Source organism: Macrobrachium nipponense, chromosome 26, assembly GCF_015104395.2.
Source record: "Macrobrachium nipponense isolate FS-2020 chromosome 26, ASM1510439v2, whole genome shotgun sequence".
NCBI classification, from domain to species: Eukaryota; Metazoa; Arthropoda; class Malacostraca; order Decapoda; family Palaemonidae; genus Macrobrachium; species Macrobrachium nipponense.
The window spans coordinates 47,341,103-47,356,216 of NC_087215.1; the positions used below are offsets into that span (position 1 = coordinate 47,341,103).

General features: G+C 40.3%; 1 protein-coding gene and 1 pseudogene across 1 annotated transcript; both read left to right on the forward strand.

Annotated features, from left to right (window-relative positions):
* Positions 1 to 15,114, forward strand: part of LOC135199658 (zinc finger protein 41-like) — a 100,418-nt pseudogene that overhangs the window by 43,371 nt on the left and 41,933 nt on the right.
* On the forward strand, positions 7,984 to 13,722 carry LOC135199912 (uncharacterized). The gene is made up of 4 exons (XM_064228032.1): positions 7,984 to 7,995; positions 10,635 to 10,725; positions 11,838 to 11,860; positions 13,618 to 13,722. Exons 1-4 carry the CDS (start codon positions 7,984 to 7,986, stop codon positions 13,720 to 13,722), a joined length of 231 nt encoding a protein of 76 aa, XP_064084102.1.

Below are 15,114 nucleotides of genomic sequence, written 5' to 3' on the forward strand. Positions count from 1 at the left end.
TGAGAGCTGGTCCTCCTGCCTCCAAATTACTCTCATCTGAGACCTGGTCCTCCTGGCTCCGAATTCCTCTCATCTGAGACCTGGTCCTCCTGCCTCCGAGGAACTTCCTTCATTCAGCAGAGCCGTTCATCTAGATTATTCCAACAGTATTACCAGAAGGAAGATATCTGTAAGAATTGATATCCAACCATTTGGCCGCTTTAACTGAGATCTTTTATTAGAAGTCTTCATCAAGGGACATAGCATACTTGAAGGAAAAGTTCCTTCTTTCTGCAGAGCCAGTCTTCTAGATTATTCTAACAGAATTACCAGAAGGAAGATATCTGTAAGAATAGATTTAGATATCCGACTATTTGCCCGCTTTGACTGAGATCTTCTATTAGAAGTCTCCATCAAGAGACATAGCATACTTGAAAGAAAATTCCTTCTTTCTGCAGAACCGGTCTTTTAGATTATTCCAACAGAATTACCAGAAGGAAGATATCTGTAATAATACATCTAAATATCCGAATATTTGCCCACTTTGACAGAGATCTTCTATTAGAAGTCTTCATCAAGGGACATAACATACTTGAAGGAACTTAATTTTTTCTTTCTCCGGAATTGGTCTTTTAGATTATTCCAACAGAATTACCAGAAGGAGGACATCTGCAGGAATACATCTAGATATCCGACTATTTGCCCGCATTGTCAGAGATCTTGTATTAGAAGTCTTCATCAAGGGACATAGCATACTTGAAGGAACTTAGTTCCATCTTTCTGCAGAGCCAGTCTTCTAGATTATTCCAACAATTACCAGAAGGAAGACATCTGTAAGAATAGATCCAGATATCTGACTATTTGCCCGCTTTGACAGAGGACTTCTATTAGAAGTCTTCATCAAGGGACATAATATACTTGAAGGAACTTAGTTCCTTCTTTCTGCAGAGCCAGTCTTCTAAATTATTCCAACAGAATCATCTTCTGGTGTCCCTCTGGTATCCTTCTGAAGGCCTTCTGGTGTCTATCTCGCCCTGAGAGGTTATCCATTGGCTCTCGCTGGGTAAGAGTTCCTCTGCCAGACCAGGTGGTTGGGAAGATCCCTGGCCATTGGCTCTCATCCTGAGAGCTGGTTCTCCTACCTCCGTATTACGGTTGGCTCTCATGTTGAGAGCTTGTCCTCCTGCCTCCGAATTATTGTTGGCTCTCTTCCTGAGAGCTAGTCCTCCTGCCTCCGATTTACTGTTTGCTCTCATCCTGAGAGCTGGTCCTCCTGCCTCCGAATTACTCTCATCTGAGAGCTGGTCCTACTGCCTCCGAGGAACTTCCTTCTTTCAGCAGAGCCATTCTTCTAGATTATTCCTACAGAATCACCAGAAGGGAGATACCTGTAAGAATAGATCTAGATTTTCGACTATTTGCCCGCTTTGAGAGAGATCTTCTATTAGAAATCTTCATCAAGGGACATAGCATACTTGAAGGAAAAGTTCCTTCTTTCTGCAGAGCCGGTTCTAGATTATTCCAACAAAATTACCAGAAGGAGGATATCCTGCAAGAATACATCTAGATATCCAACTATTTGCCTGCATTGATAGAGATCTTCTATTAGAAGTCTTATTCAAGGAACATAGCATAGTCAAAGAAAAAGTTCCTTCTTTCTGCAGAGCCGATCTTCTAGATTATTCCAACAGAATTACCAGAAGGGAGATATCTTTAGGAATAGGTCTAGATATCTGACTATTTGCCCGCTTTCACAGATATCTATTAGAAGTCTTCATCAAGGGACACAGCATACTTGAAGGAAAATTCCCTTCTTTTGTGCAGAGCCGGTCCTCTAGATTATTCCAACAGAATTACCAGAAGGAAGATATCTGTAAGATTAGATCTAGATATCCGACTATTTGCCCGCTTTAACAGAGATCTCCTATTAGAAGTCTTCATCAAGGGACATAGCATTCTTGAAGGAACTTAGTTCCTTCTTTCTGCAGAGACAGTCTTCTAGATTATTCCAACAATTACCAGAAGGAAGATATCTGTAAGAATACATCTAGATATCCGACTATTTGCCCGCTTTGACAGAGATCTTCTATTAGAAGTCTTCATCAAGGGACATAGCATACTTGAAGGAACTTAGTTCCTTCTTTCTGCAGAGCCACTCTTCTTGATTGTTCCAACAGAATTACCAGAAGGAGGACATCTGCAGGAATACATGTAGATATCCGACTATGTGCCTGCTTTGACAGAGATCTATGAGAAATCTTCATCAAGGGACATAGCATACTTGAAGGAACTTAGTTCCTTCTTTCTGCAGAGCTGGTCTTCTAGATTATTCCATCAGAATTACCAGAAGGAAGATATCTGCAAGAATACATCTAGATATCCAACTATTAGCCCGCTTTAACAGAGATCTTCTTTTAGAAATCTTCATCAAGGGACAGCATACTTTAAGGAAAAGTTCCTTCTCTCTGCGGAGCCGGTCTTCTAGATTATTCCAACAGAATTACCATAAAGAAGAAATTTGTAAGAATAGATCTAGATATCCGACTATTTTGCCCGCTTTGACAGAGATCTTCTATTAGAAGTCTTCATAAAGGGACATAGCATACTTGAAGGAACTTAGTTCATTCTTTCTGCAGAGCTGGTCTTCTAGATAATTCCAACAGAATTACCAGAAGGAGGACATTAGCAGGAATACATCTAGATATCTGACTATTTGCCCGCTTTGACAGAGAACTTTTATTAGAAGTCTTCATCAAGAGACATAGCATACTTGAAGGAACATAGTTCCTTCTTTCTGCAGAGCCGTTCTTCTAGATTATTTCAACAGAATTACCAGAAGGAAGACATCTGCGAGAATACATCTAGATATCTGAATATTTGCCCACTTTGACAGAGATCTTCTATTAGAAATCTTCATCAAGGGACACAGCATACTTGAAGGAAAATTCCCTTCTTTCTGTAGAGCCGGTCCTCTAGATTATTCCAACAGAATTATCAGAAGGAAGATATCTGCAAGAATAGATCTAGATATCCGACTATTTGCCCGCTTTAACAGAGATCTTCTATTAGAAGTCTTCATCAAGTGACAGCATACTTGAAGGAACTTAGTTCCTTCTTTCTGCAGAGACAGTCTTCTAGATTATTCCAACAATTACCAGAAGGAAGATATCTGCAAGAATACATCTAGATATCCAACTATTTGCCTGCTTTGACAGAGATCTTCTATTAGATATCTTCATCAAGGGACATAGTATGCTTGAAGGAAACGTTCCTTCTTTCTGCGGAGCTGGTCTTCTAGATTATTCCAACAGAATTACCAGAAGGAAGATATCTACAAGAATACATCTAGATATCCGACTATTTGCTTGCTTTGACAGAGATCTTCTATTAGATATCTTCATCAAGGGACATAGCATGCTTGAAGGAAACGTTCCTTCTTTCTGCGGAGCTGGTCTTCTAAATTATTCCAACAGAATTACCAGAAGGAAGATATCTGTAAGAATAGATCTAGTTATCCGACTATTTGCCCGCTTTGACAGAGATCTTCTATTAGAAGTCTTCATAAAGGGACATAGCATAATTGTAGGAGCTTAGTTCCTTCTTTCTGCAGAGCCGGTCTTCTAGATAATTCCAACAGAATTACCCGATGGAGGACATTAGCAGGAATACATCTAGATATCCGACTATTTGCCCGCTTTGACAGAGAACTTTTATTAAAAGTCTTCATCAAGAGACATAGCATACTTGAAGGAACTTTGTTCCTTCTTTCTGCAGAGCTGGTCTTCTAGATTATTTCAACAGAATTACCAGAAGGAAGATATCTACAAGAATACATCTAGATATCCGACTATTTGCTTGCTTTGACAGAGATCTTCTATTAGAAATCTTCATCAAGGGACATAGCATGCTTGAAGGAAAAGTTCCTTCTTTCTGCGGAGCCGGTCTTGTAGATAATTCCAACAGAATTACCAGAAGGAGGACATTAGCAGGAATACGTCTAGATATCCGACTATTTGCGCGCTTTGACAGAGAACTTTTATTAGAATTCCTCATCAAGAGACATAGCATACTTGTAGGAACCTTTCTGCAGAGCCGTTCTTCTAGATTATTTCAACAGAATTACCAGGAGGAAGACATCTGCGAGAATACATCTAGATATCCAACTATTTGATCACTCTGACAGAGATCTTCTATTAGAAGTCTTCATCAAGGGACATAGCATTCTTGAAGAAAAAGTTCCTTCTTTCTGCAGAGCTGGTCTTCTAGATAATTCCAACAGAATTACCAGAAGGAGGACATTAGCAGGAATACATCTAGATATCCGACTATTTGCTTGCTTTGACAGAGAACTTTTATTAGAAGTCTTCATCAAGAGACATAGCATACTTGAAGGAACTTAGTTCCTTCTTTCTGCAGAGCTTGTCTTCTAGATTATTCCAACAGAATTACCAGAAGGAGGATATCTGCAAGAATACATCTAGATATCCGACTATTTGCCCACTTTGACAGAGATCTTCTTTTAGAAATCTTCATCAAGGGACATAGCATGCTTGAAGGAAAAGTTCCTTCTTTCTGCAGAGCCGGTCTTCTAGATAATTCCAACAGAATTACCAGAAGGAGGACATTAGCAGGAATACATCTAGATATCCGACTATTTGCCCGCTTTGACAGAGATCTTCTGTTAGAAGTCTTCATCAAGGGATATAGCATACTTGAAGGAAAAGTCCCTTCTTTCTGCAGAGCCGGTCTTCTAGATTATTCCAACAATTACCAGAAGGAAGACATCTGTATGAATAGATCTAGATATCTGACTATTTGCCTGCTTTGACAGAGATCTTCTATTAGATGTCTTCATCAAAGGGCATAGTATATTTGAAGCAACTTAGTTCCTTCTTTCTGCAGAGCCGGTTTTCTATATTATTCCAACAGAATCATCTTCTGGTATCCCTCTGGTATCCTTCTGGAGGTCTTCTTGCATTCCACTTGAGGCCTTATGTTGTCTATGTCGCCCTGAGAGGTTTTCCATTGGCTCTCACTGGGTTAGAGTTCCTCTGCCAGGCCAGGTGGTTGGGAAGATCCCTGGTCATTGGCTCTCATCCTGACAGCTGGTCCTCCTGCCTCCGTATTACGGTTGGCTCTCAGCTTAAGAGCAGGTCCTCCTGCCTCCGAATTACTGTTGACTCTCATCTGACAGCTGGTCCTTCTGTCTCCAAATTACTGTTGGCTCTCATCTAAGAGTTCTTCCTCCTGCCTCCGAATTACTGTTGGTTCTCTTCCTGAGAGCTAGTCCTCCTGCCTCTGAATTACTGTTGGCTCTCTTCCTGAGAGCTGGTCCTCCTGACTCCGAATTACTGGTTGCTCTCATCTTGAGAACTGGTTGTCCTTCCTCTGAATTACTCTCATCTGAGAGCTGGTCCTCCTGCCTCCAAGGAACTTCCTTCTTTCAGCAGAGCTGTTCTTCTAGATTATTCCAACAGAATTACCAGAAGGGAGATATCTGTAAGAATAGATCTAGATATCCAACTATTTGCCTGCTTTGACAGAGATCTTGTATTAGAAGTCTTCATCAAGGGACATATCATACTAGGAGGAAAAGTTCCTTCATTCTACAGAGCTAGTCTTCTAGATTATTCCAACAGAATTACCAGAAGGAAGATATCTGCAAGAATACATCTAGATATCTGACTATTTGCCCGCTTTTTCAGAGATCTTCTATTAGAAGTCTTCATCAAGGCATATAGCATGCTTGAAGGAAAAGTTCCTTCTTTCTGCAGAGCCAGTCTTCTAGATTATTCCAACAATTACCAGAAGGAAGATGTCTGTAAGAATAGATCTAGATATCCGACTATTTGCTCGCTTTGACATGTAACTTATATTAGAAGTCTTCATCAGGAGACATAGCATACTTGAAGGAACTTAGTTCCTTCTTTCTGCAGAGCCGGTCTTCTAGATTATTTCAACAGAATTACCCGAAGGAAGATATCTGCAAGAATACTTCTAGATATCTGAATATATGCCCGATCTTCTTTTAGAAGTCTTCATCAAGGCATACTTGAAGGAAAAGTTCCTTCTCTCTGTAGAGCCGGTCTTCTACATTATTCCAACAATTACCAGAAGGCAGACATCTGTAAGAATAGATCTAGATATCTGACTATTTGCCCGCTTTGACAGAGATCTACTATTAGAAGTCTTCATCTAGGGACATAGTATATTTGAAGGAACTTACTTCCTTCTTTCTGCAGAGCCGGCCTTCTAGATTATTCCTACAGCTTCATCTTCCGGGTCCCTCTGGTATCCTTCTGGAGGCCTTCTGGTATTCCACTGGGGGCCTTCTGGTGTCTATCTCGTCCTGAGAGGTTATCCATTGGCTCTCGCTGGGTAAGAGTTCCTCTGCCAGACCAGGTGGTCCTCCTACCTCCGTAGGTTGGCTTTCATCTTCAGAACTGGTCCTCCTGCCTCCGAATTACTATCGACTCTCATCTGAGAGTTGTTCCTCCGGCCTCTGAATTACTGTTGGCTCTCATCTAAGAGTTGTTCCTCCTGCCTCCGAATTTCTGTTGGCTCTCTTCCTCCTGAGGGCTAGTCCTCCTTCCTCCGAGTTACTGTTTGCTCTCACCCTGAGAGCTGGTCCTCCTGCCTTCGAATTACTCTCATCTGAGAGCTGGTCCTCCTCCCTCCGAATTAATGCTGGCTCTCATCTGAGAGCTGATCCTTCTGTCTCCGAATTACTGTTGGTTCTCGTCTAAGAGTTGTTCCTCCTGCCTCCAAATTACTGTTGGCTCTCTTCCTGAGAGCTAGTCCTCCTGCCTCCAAATTACCTTTTGCTCTCAGAATGTCCTCCTGCCTCCCAATTATTCTCATCTGAGAGCTGATCCTCCTCCCTCCGAGGAACTTCCTTCTTTCAGCAGAGCCGTTCTTCTAGATTATTCCAACAGAATTACCAAAAAGGATATATCTCTAAGAATAGATCTAGATATCCGACTATTTACCTGCTTTGAAAGAGATCTTCTATTAGAAGTCTTCATCAAGGGATATAGCAGACTTGAAGGAAAAGTTCCTTCTTTCTGCAGAGCCGGTCTTCTAGATTATTCCAACAGAATTACCAGAAGGAGGATATCCTGCAAGGATAGATCTAGATATCCAACTATTTGTCCTCTTTGACAGAGATTTTTTATTAGAAGTCTTCATCAAGGGACATAACATACTTAAAGGAAATTTTTTTCTTTCTGCATAGCTGGTCTTCTAGATTATTCCAACACAATTACCAGAAGGAAGATATCTATAAGAATAGATCTAGATATCCGACTATTTGCCCGCTTTGACAGAGATCTTCTATCAGAAGTCTTCATCAAGGGACATAGCATACTTGAAATAAAAGTTCCTTCTTTCTGCTCAGCCAGTCTTCTAGATTATTCCAACAGAATTACCACAAGGAAGATATCTGTAAGAATAGATCTAGATATCCGACTATTTGCCCGCTTTGACAGAGATCTTCTATTAGAAGTCTTCATCAAGGGACATAACATACTTGAAGGAAAAGTTCCTTCTTTCTGCAGCGCAAGTTCCTTCTTTCTGCAGGTCAGGTCTTCTAGATTATTGCAACAGAATCATTCTCTGGTACCCCTCTAGTATCCTTCTGGAGGCCTTCTGGCATTCCACTGAGGCCTCTGGTGTCTATCTCGCCCTGAGAGGTATCCATTAGCTCTCGGCCATTGGCTCTCATCTTGAGAGCTGTGCCTCCTAACTCCATAATATGGTTGGGTCTCATAATATGGTTGGGTCTCATCTTGAGAGCTGGTCCTCTTGCCTCCGAATTACTGCTAGCTCTCATCTGAGAGCTGATCCTTCTGTGTCCAAATTACTGTTGGCGCTCTTCCTGAGAGCTAGTCCTCCTGCCTCTGAATTACTGTTTCGTCTCATCCAGAGAGCTGGTCCTTCCTCCTCCGAGGAACTTCCTTCTTTCAGTAGAGCCTTCTTCTAGATTATTGCAACAGAATTTACAGAATGGAGATATCTGTAAGAATAGATCTAGATATCCGACTATTTGCCCGCTTTGACAGAGATCTTCTATTAGAAGTCTTCATCAAGGGACATAGCATACTTGAAGGTAAAGTTCCTTTTTCTTTCTGCAGAGCCGGTTTTTTTTTCTTCTATTATTCCAACAGAATTACCACAAGGAAGATATCTGTAAGAATACATCTAGATATCCAACTATTTGCCCGCTTTTGACAGAGATCTTCTATTAGAAGTTCTTCATTCAAGGGATTAGCATAACCTTGAAGGAAGAGTTCCTTCTTTCTGCAGAAGCCGGTCTTGTTCCTTAGAATTATTCAACAGAATTACCAGGAAGGAAGATTATTCCTTGTAAGGAAATTAAACCACCTTAGAATATTCCGAAACTTATTTGCCCGCTGTTTGGACCAGAGATTCCTTCTATTAGAAAGCTTCATCCTGGGACATACCAATACTTGAAGGAAAGTTCCTTCTTTCTGCCAAAGCCGGTCTTCTAGATTATTCCAAAACAGAATTCCAGAAGGAAGGATATCGTTAAGAATAGATCTATATCCCGACTATTTGCCCGCTTTGGCAGAGATCTTATTAGAAAGTCTTCATCAAGGGAACATAGGGCATACTTGAAGGAAGAGTTCCCCTTCTTTTGCAGACCGGTTCTTCTAGAATATTCCCAACAGAATTGAAGGAAAGGAAATCTTTGTTAAGAAATACATCTAGATATCCGACTATTTGCGCCGCTTTTGAAGAGATCTTCTAATTAAGAAAGTCTTCATTATGGGACATACCCATACTTGAAGGAAAAGTTCCTTTTTCCCTTTGCAAAGCCGGTCTTTTCTAAGATTATTCCAACGAATTACCAGAAGGAAGATATCTGTAAGGAATAGTCTAAGATATCCGAACTATTTGCCCACTTTGACAGAAGATCCTTCATTAGAAAGTCTTCATCAAGGGAACCTAGCATACTTGAAGGGAAAAGTTCCTTCTTTTTGCAGTGCCGGTCTTCTAGATTTTCAACAGGGAATTACCAGAAGGAAGATATCTTGTAAGATTAGATCTAGGTATCCGACTATTTTGCCCGCTTTTGACAGAGATCTTCTATTAGAAGTCTTCATCAAAAGGGACATAAGCTACTTGAAGGAAGAGTTCCTTCTGCCGAGCCGGTTTTTTCTAGATTATTCCAACAGAATTACCACAAGAAAGATCTTTGTAAGAAATAGATGTAGAATATCCGACTATTTGCCCTGCCTTTGACATGACGTCTTCTATTAGAAGTCTTCATCAAGGGACAAGCATTACTTGAAGGAAAAGTTCCTTCTTTCCTGCAGAGTCCGGTCTTCTAGATTAATTCCAACAGAATTTACCAGAAGGAAAGATATCTGTACGAATAGATCTCGATTATCCGAACTATTTGCCCGCGTTGACAAGAGTCTTTCTATCAGAAGTTTCCTTCATCAAAGGATCATTAAGCAATACTTGAAAAAAATAAAAGTTCTTCTTTTCTGCAGAGCCAGTCTTCTAGATTATTCAACAGAATTACTGCAAGGAAGATATCTGTAAGAATAGATCTAGATATCCGACTATTTGCCCGCTTTGACAGAGATCTTCTATTAGAAGTCTTCATCATGGGACATACCATACTTGAAGGAAAAGTTCCTTCTTTCTGCAAAGCCGGTCTTCTAGATTATTCCAACAGAATTACCAGAAGGAAGATATCTGTAAGAATACATCTAGATATCCGACTATTTGCCCGCATTGACAGAGATCTTCTATTAGAAGTCTTCATCAAGGGACATAGCATACTATAAGGAAAAGTTCCTTCTTTCTGCAGAGCCCGTCTTCTAGATTATTCCAACAGAATTATACCAGAAGGAGATATCTGTAAGATTAGATCTAGGTATCCGAACTATTTGCCCGCATTAGCAGAGATCTTCTATTAGAAGTCTTCATCAAGAGACATAGCATACTTGAAGGAAGAGTTCCTTCTTTCTGCCGAGCCGGTTTTCTTGATTATTCCAACAGAATTACCACAAGAAAGATATTTGTAAGAATACATCTAGATATCCGACTATTTGCCCACTTTGACAGAGATCTTCTATTAGAAGTCTTCATAAAGGGACAGCATACTTGAAGGAAAAGTTCCTTCTTTCTGCAGAGCCGGTCTTCTAGATTATTCCAACAGAATTACCAGAAGGAAGATATCTGTAAGAATAGATCTAGATATCCAACTATTTGCCCGCTTGTTGACAGAGATCTCTATCAGAAAGTTCTTCATCAAAGGGACATTGCATACTGAAATAAAAAGTTCCTTCTTTCTGCAGAGCCAGTCTTCTAGATTATTCCAATAGAATTACTGCAAGGAAGATATCTGTAAGAATAGATCTAGATATCCGACTATTTGCCCGCTTGACAGAGATTCTTCTATTAGAAGTCTTCATTAAGGGACATAGCATACTTGAAGGAAAAGTTCATTCTTTCTGCAGCGCAAGTTCCTTCATTCTGCAGGTCAGGTCTTCTAGATTATTGCAACAGAATCATCCTCTGGTGCCCCTCTAGTATCCTTCTGGAGGCCTTCTGGCATTCCACTATGAGGCCTCCCTGAGAGGTTATCCATTGGCTCTCGCTGGTGAGAGTTCCTCTCCCAGACAAGGTGGTTGGGAAGATCCCCGGCCATTGGCTCTCATCTTGAGAGCTGTGCCTCCTACCTCCATAATATGGTTGGGTCTCATCTTGAGAGCTGGTCCTCTTGACTCCGAATTACTGTTGACTCTTATCTGATTGCTGTTCCTCCTGCCTCCGAATTACTGCTAGCTCTCATCTGAGAGCTGATCCTTCTGTCTCGAAATTACTGTTGTCGCTCTTCCTGAGAGCTGTCCTCCCTGCCTCGAATTACTGTTTGCTCTCATCCTGAGAGCTGGTCCTCCAAGCGTCCGAAATTACTCTAATCTGAGAGCAGGTCCTCCTGCCTCCGAGGAACTTCCTTCCTTTCAAGGTAGAGCCTTCTTCTTGATTATTCCAACGAATTACCACAAGGAAGAATATCTAAAAGTTAAATTAGATATAGATATCAGACTAGTTTGCCCGCTTTACCAGAGGATCTTCTATTAGAAATCTTATTCAAGGGAACATAGATACTTGAAGGAAAAGTTCCTTCTTTTATGCAGGGAGCCGGTATTCCTGATTTTTTCCAAAAAGAATTACCAGAAGGAAAATAATCTGTTAAGAATGATCTAGATACCGACTATTTGCCCGCGGTTGACAGAATTCTTCTATTTGAAGTCCTTATCAAGGGGACATATCATACTTGAAGGTAAAGTTCCTTCTTTCTGGAGAGCCGGTCTTCTAGATTATTCCAACAGAATTACCACAAGGAAGATATCTGTAAGAATACATCTAGATATCCGACTATTTGCCCGCGTTGACAGAGATCTTCTATTAGAAGTCTTCATCAAGGGACATAGCATACTATAAGGAAAAGTTCCTTCTTTCTGCAGAGCCGCTTTTCTAGGTTATTCCAACAGAATTACCAGAAGGAAGATATCTGTAAGAATACATCTAGATATCCGACTATTTGCCCGCTATGACAGAGATCTTCTATTAGAGGTCTTCATCAAGGGACATAGCATACTTGAAGGAAAAGTTCCTTCTTTCTGCAGAGCCGGTCTTCTAGATTATTCCAACAGAATTACCACAAAGAAGATATCTGTAAGAATACATCTAGATATCCGACTATTTGCTTGCTTTGACAGAGATCTTATATTAGAAGTCTTCATCAAGGGACATAGCATACTTGAAGGAAAAAGTTCCTTCTTTCTGCAGAGCCGGTCTTCTAGATTATTTTCCAACAGAATTACCACAAAGAAGATTCTCTGTAAGAATACATCTAGATATACGGACTATTTGCCCCGCTTGACAGAGATCTTCTATTAGAGGTCTTCATCATGGGAACATACCATCACTTAATAAGGGGAAAAGTTCCTTCTTTCTGCAAAGCCGGTCTTCTAGATTATTCCAACAGAATTACCAGAAGGAATATATCTGTAAGAATACATCTAGATATCCGACTATTTGCTTGCTTTGACAGAGATCTTCTATTAGAAGTCTTCATCAATGGACATAGATACTTGAAGAAAAAAGTTCCTTCTTTTTCTGCAGAGCCGGTCTTCTAGATTATGCCAATTAGTTAATTAACAACAAAGAAGATATCTGTAAGAAGTACATTGATATCCGACTATTGCCCGCTTTGACAGAGATCTTCTATTAGAAAGTCTTCATTCATGGGACATACCCATACTGAAGGAAAAGTTCCTTCTTTTTGCAAAGCCGGTCTTCTAGATTATTCCAACAGAATTACCAGAAGGAAGATATCTGTAAGAATACATCTAGATATCCGACTATTTGCCCACTTTGACAGAGATCTTCTATTAGAAGTCTTCATCAAGGACAGCATACTTGAAGGAAAAGTTCTTCTTTCTGCAGAGCCGGTCTTCTAGATTATCTAACAAAAGAATTACCAGAAGGAAGATATCTGTAAGAATAGATCTAGATATCCAACTATTTGCCCGCGTTGACAGAGATCTTCTATCAGAAGTCTTCATCAAGGGACATAGCATACTTGAAATAAAAGTTCCTTCTTTCTGCAGAGCCAGTCTTCTAGATTATTCCAACAGAATTACTGCAAGGAAGATATCTGTAAGAATAGATCTAGATATCCGACTATTTGCCCGCTTTGACAGAGATCTTCTATTAGAAGTCTTCATCATGGGACATACCATACTTGAAGGAAAAGTTCCTTCTTTCTGCAAAGCCAGTCTTCTAGATTATTCCAACAGAATTACCAGAAGGAAGATATCTGTAAGAATACATCTAGATATCCGACTATTTGCCCGCATTGACAGAGATCTTCTATTAGAAGTCTTCATCAAGGGACATAGCATACTATAAGGAAAAATTCCTTCTTTCTGTAGAGCCCGTCTTCTAGATTATTCCAACAGAATTACTGCAAGGAAGATATCTGTAAGATTAGATCTAGGTATCCGACTATTTGCCCGCATTAGCAGAGATCTTCTATTAGAAGTCTTCATCAAGGGACATAGCATACTTGAAGGAAGAGTTCCTTCTTTCTGCCGAGCCGGTTTTCTAGATTATTCCAACAGAATTACCACAAGAAAGATATTTGTAAGAATACATCTAGATATCCGACTATTTGCCCACTTTGACAGAGATCTTCTATTAGAAGTCTTCATAAAGGGACAGCATACTTGAAGGAAAAGTTCCTTCTTTCTGCAGAGCCGGTCTTCTAGATTATTCCAACAGAATTACCAGAAGGAAGATATCTGTAAGAATAGATCTAGATATCCAACTATTTGCCTGCTTTGACAGAGATCTTCTATTAGAAGTCTTCATTAAGGGACATAGCATACTTGAAGGAAAAGTTCATTCTTTCTGCAGCGCAAGTTCCTTCATTCTGCATGTCAGGTCTTCTAGATTATTGCAACAGAATCATCCTCTGGTGCCCCTCTAGTATCCTTCTGGAGGCCTTCTGGCATTCCACTGGAGGCCTCTGGTGTCTATCTCTCCCTGAGAGGTTATCCATTGGCTCTCGCTGGGTGAGAGTTCCTCTCCCAGACAAGGTGGTTGGGAAGATCCCCAGCCATTGGCTCTCATCTTGAGAGCTGTGCCTCCTACCTCCATAATATGGTTGGGTCTCATCTTGAGAGCTGGTCCTCTTGACTCCGAATTACTGTTGACTCTCATCTGATTGCTGTTCCTCCTGCCTCCGAATTACTGCTAGCTCTCATCTGAGAGCTGATCCTTCTGTCTCGAAATTACTGTTGCTCGTCCGCCTCTCCTGAGAGCTGTCCTCCAAGCGTCCGAATTACTCTAATCTGAGAGCAGGTCCTCCTGCCTCCGAGGAACTTCCTTCTTTCAGTAGAGCCTTCTTCTAGACTATTCCAACAGAATTACCACAAGTAAGATATCTATAAGAATAGATCTAGATATCCGACTATTTGCCCGCTTTGACAGAGATCTTCTATTAGAAATCTTCATCAAGGGACATAGCATACTTGAAGGAAAAGTTCCTTCTTTCTGCAGAGCTGGTCTTCTTGATTATTCCAAAAGAATTACCAGAAGGAAGATATCTGTAAGAATAGATCTAGATATCCGACTATTTGCCCGCGTTGACAGAGATCTTCTATTAAAAGTCTTCATCAAGGGACATATCATACTTGAAGGTAAAGTTCCTTCTTTCTGCAGAGCCGGTCTTCTAGATTATTCCAACAGAATTACCACAAGGAAGATATCTGTAAGAATACATCTAGATATCTGACTATTTGCCCGCGTTGACAGAGATCTTCTATTAGAAGTCTTCATCAAGGGACATAGCATACTATAAGGAAAAGTTCCTTCTTTCTGCAGAGCCGCTTTTCTAGATTATTCCAACAGAATTACCAGAAGGAAGATATCTGTAAGAATACATCTAGATATCCGACTATTTGCCCGCTATGACAGAGATCTTCTATTAGAGGTCTTCATCAAGGGACATAGCATACTTGAAGGAAAAGTTCCTTCTTTCTGCAGAGCCGGTCTTCTAGATTATTCCAACAGAATTACCACAAGGAAGATATCTGTAAGAATACATCTAGATATCCGACTATTTGCTTGCTTTGACAGAGATCTTATATTAGAAGTCTTCATCAAGGGACATAGCATACTTGAAGGAAAAGTTCCTTCTTTCTGCAGAGCCGGTCTTCTAGATTATTCCAACAGAATTACGACAAAGAAGATATCTGTAAGAATACATCTAGATATCCGACTATTTGCCTGCTTTGACAGAGATCTTCATTAGAAGTCTTCATCAAGGGACATAGCATATTTGAAGGAAAAGTTCCTTCTTTCTGCAGAGCTGGTCTTCTACATTATTGCAATAGAATTACCAGAAGGAAGATATCTGTAAGAATACATCTAGATATCCGACTATTTGCCCGCTTTGACAGAGATCTTCTATTAGAAGTCTTCATCAAGTTACATAGCATACTTGAAGGAAAAGTTCCTTCTTTCTGCAGAGCCGGTCTTCTAGATTATTCCAACAGAATTACCAGAAGGAAGATATCTGTAATATTA